Source organism: Hakea prostrata, chromosome 2, assembly GCF_041222555.1.
Source record: "Hakea prostrata isolate BN-2017 chromosome 2, UWA_Hpros_2, whole genome shotgun sequence".
In the NCBI taxonomy this organism is placed as follows: domain Eukaryota; kingdom Viridiplantae; phylum Streptophyta; class Magnoliopsida; order Proteales; family Proteaceae; genus Hakea; species Hakea prostrata.
In genome coordinates this window covers 13371030-13380506 of record NC_142601.1, presented here as the reverse complement: position 1 = coordinate 13380506, position 9477 = coordinate 13371030, and the positions used below count along the sequence as shown (strand labels likewise).

Below are 9477 nucleotides of genomic sequence, written 5' to 3'. Positions count from 1 at the left end.
ATAATTGAGCCTATTCGTTCACCTTGAAGCTCCATTCAATGAGCTCATGAGCAGACCCATCGAAAAAGACAATCCAGCATGCATAGAATCATGGAGGATTTGGGAGAGATCTACGGAGTAAGAGATGAGCAGTATAGTATGGGTTTTGAAGAAGCAAGGGAAAGGGTTATGCTTGAGAAGAAGACTTGCAGAATCATAGTCACAATCATTTTCTCATTCTTGAGATTAAGGATTTGGTTTGCCGAATCTTCATCGCTAAAGTATACTGTAAAAGTAGAGGAGTTTGAGAAGGAGAAGGTTGTCCCATTGGTGGAGCTCTTCAACTAGATGGGATTAGAGAAGCAGGTGCGACCAAGACCAATCGAACTCACTAGTTCCGTTTTTCCATCTGGAAAACCTATTGTCCTCAAATCTTCACATTTGAATTCAAACTAAGATTACCACTGAACCCCTGTAGATGAAGTTATCAAATTGGAAGAGAACTGATTTGCATAGCAAAAAGGATAACTGAAGACAGAGAAACAGAAAGATGGTTTGGTTTAATTTGGTTTTTAATGAACCAACCGTTATTAAATCGGTTTAGCTTTTCCATCAATCAAATAGTTGAAAAAATAAAAAGTACATGTGGCACTCATCTGTTAAGTCCCGCTGGATACCCACTGAATGCCAGGTGGAAAACGATGTTTACCCGTCTTTCCGAGTCCTAACCGACTAACCCGCACGCTCCCAACCCTAAGACGCGAAAGGCAATTCTGAGAGGAAAAGCTAAACGCAATTCTGAGAGGAAGAATCTGGAGAGAGAAAGACGCGAGGATGGCTCAAAGTAGCAGGAAGAAGCCCAACATACTGGTGACAGGAACGCCGGGGACGGGCAAGACAACCTTAGCGTCTCTACTGGCCGACGCTACCCAGCTTCGCCACATAAACGTCGGCGACGTAGTCAAGCTTAAGAATTTACACGACGGCTGGGACGATGAGTTCGAGTGTCACATTATCAACGAAGATTTGGTACTTGATCTTCATCTATCATCGTTCTAGTTCTTTTGTTTAGTTTCGAACAATGCATCCGTCACTTAAAATCTCCAGAATAGAACATCGTGTGAATATTCAACATGAATTTGGCATCCTGACAGATTTTTGCGTGAATTTGGCACCCATGTTGTTGCATTTATCACATGTTGCTTTGTCCTCCAAGACTTAGACCTTTTTGTTGCACAACCTTTGTGTGCGTTGTAGCAGGGCTTTGCGGTCTCCATATATGCCCTCGACATAAAAGTATTGTCCCTGGAAGAAACAAGTTATTTGTTATGTTTTTATTCTAAAATGGTTTAATTGAGTGAAAAGCCATATAAAATATTCTTTCACATGCCTGGAATGAGGTTGAGGGTTTCTCAATAAGATCCCTTGTTGTTAAATGCTCAGTGTTTCTATATTGAGATACTCGGTGGCACTTGGAATTCTTGCCTTCAGTCTTGCCAAGGTTTGAGCCCTATGTAGTTTTTGAGACTTAGGTTGTGTCAGTTGAAGGGATCTATTTATTAGATTTTTTTTCTGGTTGAGTTTAGCATTAGGTTGTGTCAGTTGAAGGGGTCTCTCTATTAGATTTTTTCTGGTTGAGTTTACTTACTATTGCTTCAGCACGTTTGCTGTTGGTTGGGGCGGGGGGTTCTATTTTGGATGGTTGACACACTGGTTGTCATGAGTGATCCCTGTATGATTGAATGCTATCATCGTAAAATGCTATGTATAAGAATATTCGATAGGGTCATGCCTTTGTGGTAGTATGTTACTTGTTTTGGTTTGTGTTTACCTTGGTCGGTTGAGAGGATCACTAATGTTACAGAAACTATTGGTTTTTTGGGCATCAAATTGGAGGCTTAGTCACCCCATAGTGTTAGATGTATTGGTTCTGAACTGTAGAACAGTAAATGTGAAGTTATGTGTGGCAATTCTCTAGTTTTGATAATGTTACATTAGGTGTCATTTTTGGTTTTGAGGGATTTTGGAAGAACTTGCCTTGTGCCGTTGTGCTTATTAGTTTTTGTATTTGCTTTGGAACTTGCAGCTGATTGTATTGGCACTAATTGTTGGAGTCATAGTCAGAGAGTTAGACTTAATGTAGGAGTCTCATGATTTTCTATCTATGTGATATTATGAATCACCCATCATTAGAAAGAGGTTGAAGAATATGAATAAGATTTTGTGTTTGTGAGAGACTGCGTGGCTGGTTTGTCTGTGTACACCCTTCTTCCCCCTCCTCTTTTTCTAGTTCTTTTGTGAGACTCACTGTAACAGGTCATTTGCAGGTTAGCATAAATTTGGTATCAGACATGAAGGATCCTTCCCCATTAGTTTTCTTCTTCCTCTGTTCCCGCTCCTCCACTGATTTTGCCTGTGATACTGCTGTAAAAAAATAAAAAAAAAAAAAAAAAAAAGGAAAAGGAGAACTTTTGCTACTGTCTCTAGTGACAACTCCACCCCTGTTCCACTAGAACCAGAAGAAAAAAGAAAAGGGTGGGTGGAGTAGCAGAGAAGATCGAGTTACAGTGAAGAAGATTCAAAGAAAAATGAAAGAAAATAGAAAAGAGAAGAGAACCAGAGAAACAAAGAAAGAGAAAGGAAAAGAGAGCCTTGTACCTGTCTCATTGTCCTCCATCACATCCATCTTGTGTAAGGAGCATCCCAAGTTCCATTCGAATCCCATTGCTCCTGCTACCGCTGAAGTCAAGTCTCTTCCGAGTTACGTGAGACAATTCCTGTCTCTGTACTTCAGTTTTTCATTTTAATTCTGAGTCTTGTTTAGTTTCCTCTTCTAACCTTAAATATATTTCTAGAACTGCCCCTCTTTTTTTCTCTTTATCCTCTTTTATTCTATGTTCAACTTTTTTCCAAGTTACCCTACCCCTACTCACTGTGTTTTTTTAGAAACTCAGTAACACAAACCAGCCATTCTCTTGTAGTCTTCTATTCTGTCATTCATTAGTAGAGTTAGATTTAATTAATTTCCTGGCATTCTTTCATAGAGTCACAGAGTTTACTTGTTCAAAATTCTGCTATCCACCTATAAAGTTCCATTGTTTACAGTTCTGCCATCCCCTTTTATAGTCCCACTTATTGACACTTTTGCCATTATTATCTTACACCTACTACATGGAGATTGACTAGCATGATTTACTCCTTTCAATTAGTGATGGACTCCGTAAAATGCAATCCGAACTTTCTAAATTGACAACAGGTCTTCAGGAGCTTGCCAATAGTACTAACTTCGCCTATGATATTATGATCTCAAGGATGCTAGAGTCATCAGAAGTAGAATCAGATATGGGAGAAAATCTGGAAGTCAGAAGCAACAGCCAAATTGATGTACACAGTCCAATCGATGTTGAAATTGAAGAATTATGGGTTGTGAAACCCTATGAGTATATACCATAAAGATACTATTTGCTAACGACCATAAGCTGGTTAATACTGAGATGCATTGGATCATTGCCCGCAAAAAAGGTAGTATTTGTGAATGTTGATTACATGGTGCTAATTCTCTCACTTTACGGAACTTGTGGACAAGTTGTTCTTAGAACCAGGAAAGTTGATGCAAATACACTATCTTGGGTCAATCTAAAACCCAACTGGGTTCCCAGACTAAAATGAACAGGGTCTATTTTTTGTGTAGGGTTCAAAAGAATTCTAGGATTTTAGATTAATGCATATGTTTTATCTTTAAAAATTAGCTATGTAGGATATAGCTTCTACTTCCTCTTAGTTTCCTTATTCGGATTGAAAGACTGGAAATTACAATTTGTGTTTGTGAGGGCCAATGTGACTAGTTTGTGCGTGTGCACCCCTCTCCCACCTTCTTATGGATTTCCCCTTATCTGTTTTCCAAGAAGCCTGTGGCGAAGTCCTCTGTTGCTTCTGCTCCATCAGTCACTCCTGCTACATCTAAGGTTGCAGCAATCTGCATTGCTGTATCAGAAAAAATGTCCTAATTTTAGGAGTGCATAAAATCATACTCGGTTACAAGAAATGTGCTAAGGAGGAGGATATGGGAGGTTTGCTTGGAGTTGGAAACCATCAATGAGGAAGGTGTGGAATAATGATGGCTGTTTCTTTATTATTATTATTATATTTTGCTTCGATATCTTTGTTCATTCTCTATTTTTTGTTTAATTTTTTTTTTTTGATGTTTCTTACACTTCTTCTCTTGATTCTTTTTCCCCGCTTTGTTTATCCCTTCTTGAGTTGGATTAATGGATTGTTGAATTTGAAATGATAACAACATGCATAGGTCATTAGAAGGAGTTCTAATAAACATAGTGATAGAGCCCTGGGATCACAATATTATGCTATATTGGGAGAGGAATGATTTGCTGAATATCTGGCAAACAACAATTAGGGAAAGAAATCAGATCTGGTCCTAAGAAGGAGGTTGTTGAATAAATAATGATTTGCAGAATATTGCAAAATATTTACTACTGAATAAGAGGGATTTGGGGACAGGCAGAATATTGTGAATGATTTGCAGAATATTTACTACTGAATAAGAGAGATTTGGGGACATGAATATTGCAAAATATTTACTACTGAATGAGAGAGATTTGGGGAGAATTAAGGTTGATTAGGGGTTATAAATAGGGGTAAGATGTGAGTAGTAGTAGAAGGATTATTTATGCGAGTGTTTGGGCAGCCGTAGGCTGAGGGGCAGCAATGTCTTTGTGGGGGTGACTGGCACCATTGTAACCAGTTTATCATTGTTCTTTGTTATTCTATCAATTATATAATACCAATTTTGCATTCAATTCGTGGGTTCTTATCACATGGTATACCAGCAAATCACCTTGTTTCCTCTACGAGGAAGAAAGATAATTAAAGAACCCGGATGTTAGAAAAACTGCAATTATTGTTAACCAAGGAACATTATTTGTGGTAAAAACAAGATATGCTTTGACTAGAAAAGCCTGTACTCAAAATATTATATTTTTTTATTATTTCTATTTTGAGTATGGGTTTTGTCGGTAAAGAGAAATCAAATGGATTCAATTAGATAGAGTTTTCTAGAACATATCAATAAGCTAGGAAGATAGTCTCATTACAGTAAAAAGGGGGGGGGGGGGATGCTCCATAAGAAACTGAGCGTGAGAGCCAAATGAATTGAAACGTTCATGTTTGGTTTAGGAAGAGATTGTGGAAGTTTTCAGAAGATAATCCACTTTCATTAAGTGATTTATCAGACAATTGAAAACAGAGGATCTTGAGAGTTAAATTAGAGAAGGAAGAGGTATAGGGTTATAGATTTATTTTTATGAGAAGTATTTATTTATTATTTATTCTAGACCTTGCAAAAGGTTGGACAAGAGGAAGATGGGTGTACCTCTTCACATTTCATTTTTTTATAATATCAATCATGCAATTAATCAATGGGTTTCTAACTTTTGAGATTGATGCATTCAGGAAAATTATAAAAATTTTAACTAGAAATCTATTTGTTGGCTATTTCATGAAAATGAATCCAAATTAGAAACAGATATTAAAGGTGTCAATAATTAATCAGTAACCAAATTACCGAATTCGGATATAGAGCAAATGACCTGAACCGATCTGGATTGGGTTTAATAGGGTTAAGTATTGGATCTGTAGATAAATGTATAATTTAGATTGGTTTGGATCTGGAACTGGCTACATGACTGATGGATCTAACTAGATCTAACCAAATACTCGCATTAATGAACACACTTAAATTATTTATTACTTTATCCATTTCCCAATACATTATTGTGTTCGGGTTTTTTCTTTTTGAATCTGGAGAATAGAGATTCTATTCTGATGGTTAAGTGGTCAACCCTAGATCTGTAGTGGCTTAATCCGTTATGTCTTCATTGTATTTAGCTTCATGTAGAACTTGTTCTTCCTTTTTTTTTTTTTAATTTTAAAATTTTTTTTATAGATATATTTTTTTTTTGTTTTTCAATTTATTTGAATTAGTTGCTTGTTCGAGGATTTGATAATAAATGTATAATTTTTCTTCTTTAAGTGATTATGTATAACTAATGTATAATATTTCTTCTTTAGCTGATTATAGTAATTTTAAATTTTAATTAATTATGTATATTATACATAATCAAAGTACAATTAATGTTTAATTAAGTATTAACTAATTAATAATTAATGTATTGATTATGGTGATTTTAAACTTTTATTGTTGACTCGAGAGTCGAGATCCATCTAATAGGAACCTTCCTCCCCCCAACACCCCCCCCCCCCCCCCCCAAAAAAAAATCTGGTTATGATGGTGACAGCAACCCTCCTTATATAGCATGCACTGCCCAAAACCACTCACAAATCCACTGAAACCCTCTCATTACATCTTCCCCTCTTCTGTAACCCACCAACCAACAGTTGACTATGGTTAAGGGTGTCAATTGTGTACCGATACCGTTTTACCATACCGTTTAAACCGCACTGTTTTCAAATTCAGTTTTGGTATATACTAAAACTGTATTTTGAAATTTGGTGCGGTACGATTTCAATTTTAGGTAGCATACTGTCGGTATGCACCGAATACTGTACCGAATTTGTCACACCCTACAGCATACACTGCCCTCAGCCAAAGGCTGCCCAAAACCACTTACAGATTCACCGATACCCTCTCCTCAAATCTTTCCCCATTTTATAACCCACCAACCAACAGTTGGTTATGGTAACCCTCTCTTTCCTTAATGTGTCATGCTCTCAGGGGCCTATCATCATCTAATATAAATCAGGTTTGGAAGCATTTCATGTAAGCAAGGCATATAATTTGATCTCAAACTTCTGCTTAATCTTTTCTCTTGAGCTTCATAATTTAAAGGGTACCAATTAGCGTAACCAAATTTAAATTGGATATGGTACCGACATGGTAACTAGATAAAAATCAAATACAAGGACCACCTTGTAACCAGTTATGAGCCAAACCGACCAGGGTCAGATATGGTATATAATTCTGGGACTTGGATAGGAAGTCATAGTCCAGTTAGGATTTGGACAACTTAATGGAACTAAAATGTCTTCTTAACTTGTCTGGAGGTCTATTAAATAGTCTCAAACTTGATTTAAGCATGGCAAAAAGACTATTCTGTCTGTTAAATTAAACCAGAATTACATCAAATGAACCAATAACAACTTAGACCAGGGGAAATTAAATTACGCTTAAAAGACTGAAAAAAGAACTAAGTATAGGAGGTCTACCGCTAATGCTACTCACAAACCGAGCTCTCATCCTTTCTCCATTGTCAGAACTCAGCTGTTGGTTTTCCTTACCTGCAAATGATGCTAACACCTATCAACCTCTTGGACTGCTGTTGCCTTGCTCTAGGAATAGAAGCTTTCCCACTAATGAAAATAGCAATTTAGTTTTAGAATAAGATCAGGATATTTAATAACTTTTGAGTTCTATTTTGAGTCTGTTTACATTTAAGTTGGTAGACAAAATAAATTAAGATTCTTTCTACAAGTCTGAATTAGAATTTCTAATGTTAATATGGATATGTTTGAACCCCTCCATCAGACATGATATAATAATGAGAATCATAGTTTTGTGCAAGAATATTTGAGATATTGAGATCCAGCAAACATGTTTAAAGAATCTTTTATGGCCTACTGCTTTTGTATCCCTTATTTCTAGGAGTCCTAAATCTTACTGTAAGTCAGGCGTGTCTCTTGTCATCTACTATTCTTCTTGTCTTCCATATTATTACTTCAATCTGCGGTAACCCTGTTTGAGATCAGTTCTCCAATTGCCTTAAGTATCTCTAGCTGCTGATCTGTTTTACTTAAAACTTTACTCCGAAGGTCCTTTCTTATAGAATTGATCACTGATCTTCTAATTTGCTACAATCTGTATTCTGTTACCAAGATGCTGGGGATCTATTCCACCACTAGGATAGACCAGGGTGGCGTACCTTAGTTTTCTAAGTTGTGTTGCCTCTATGGATGACTTCCTTGCAAAATTCAATAAAATTTAAATCTGAGGACTGCGGTAGGTATATTTTTAGATTCATTGTGTGCTAGTTAGCAAATATTAGCATCAGGGATGTAAATCAGTTTCAGTTGTAATGGACTTGAATCATCAAATAGATTAATCACTGAATTAATCCAATAAGATGATCTAATAAATTGCTGTATGAAGCTACATCTTGTATATCTGATCATGATATAATTTGTACCTGGGTGGATGTTTTTTGCAGGTCTGTGATGAACTTGAGGACATGATGGAAGAAGGGGGCAACATAGTAGATTACCATGGCTGTGAGTTTTTCCCTGAGCGTTGGTTTGATTATGTTGCTGTCCTTCAGACAGACAATTCTGTGCTGTATGATCGATTGAGTAGCAGGTGGGTGATGACTCAATTACTTAGTTTTTTGTTTTATTTCATTTTTATCAGTTGTTCTGACAGTTGTAGTTGGTATATATCATTGGCGCTGTAGGGGTTACATGGGAACCAAGCTCACAAACAATATTGAATGCGAAATTTTTCAAGTGTTACTGGAGGAAGCAAAAGCATGCTACCCAGAGGACATTGTGGTGGCAATGCAGAATGATTGTGTTGATGACATAAGTAGAAATGTTACTACTTTGACAGAATGGGTGAGAAATTGGCAGCCTGCTTCATAAGCACATCATCGTTGCCAATCCAAGGTTCTTCATATGTAAACACCTAAAGGAGCATCGGTAACTTGTTTCCTCTTCTTGAAAAGATATGTAAATGGAAGATTTTTAGGAGAAAAGCCTCGTTATCAGGTTTTGCTGTTTTTGAGAATAAGTTAAATGATCTTACTTCAGTCTAAGATTTCTAATCTTGGGAGAAGTATTAAATTCAGTTTTAATATGTAAGGTGTAAATCATACACCATCTTTTATATTTTGGATCAGAGTAGCTCCAACCAACTGTCGTATTGGAGTGCCGGTGCGGAAAAATCTTGTGTAAGGTTCGGAATTGTGGTGAATTGAGGTAGCTTGACAATTCTGGAGTTATTGGATTGCCGTTGAAAGGAAAAGCTTGGAGATGCCCCCTTTATCATATAACTGGTACCTTCTGTAGTTGCCCATAGGGCTTTTCTGGGTTGGTGGAGGGGTTGAAGCACCTCTTCCTGGCCTGATTGAGAACTGCTACTCTTTAATTTGGATAGCAATCCCCTGAATCAAGAGGGAGGTGAAGCCAATTTTCATTGGTGATGGATTCAAAAGATTGCCTAAATCTCATAGGCTATGAGATGTTTAATCCTCTCCTTGCCTATGAGATGTTTGATCCTCTCCTTTAAGCTACACTGCACTAGTGACTCACTTGGAGAGGTCCGGAAACGAAAGGAGCGAAGCAGCTCGATTCTATAGGAGAGGGCCTGTAAGGTAAGATGCTCAAGCAAAGCACGAGGAAAGCCCTTAGCGCCACCACAGGGTGGTTGGTTATCAGGAGGTCTGTGTTGGGCGGCTTGCCCCGAGTGGTTTC

General features: G+C 37.3%; 1 protein-coding gene across 1 annotated transcript; it reads left to right on the top strand.

The window, feature by feature from the left end:
• The first annotated feature begins 683 nt into the window (after nt 1-683).
• Nucleotides 684-8953, top strand: AAK6 (P-loop containing nucleoside triphosphate hydrolases superfamily protein). The gene is made up of 3 exons (XM_089144317.1): nt 684-1008; nt 8220-8365; nt 8460-8953. The coding sequence occupies exons 1-3, from the start codon at nt 814-816 to the stop codon at nt 8644-8646; spliced, it is 528 nt and encodes a 175-aa protein (XP_089000443.1). The 5' UTR covers nt 684-813; the 3' UTR covers nt 8647-8953.
• The last annotated feature ends 524 nt before the right edge of the window (nt 8954-9477 follow it).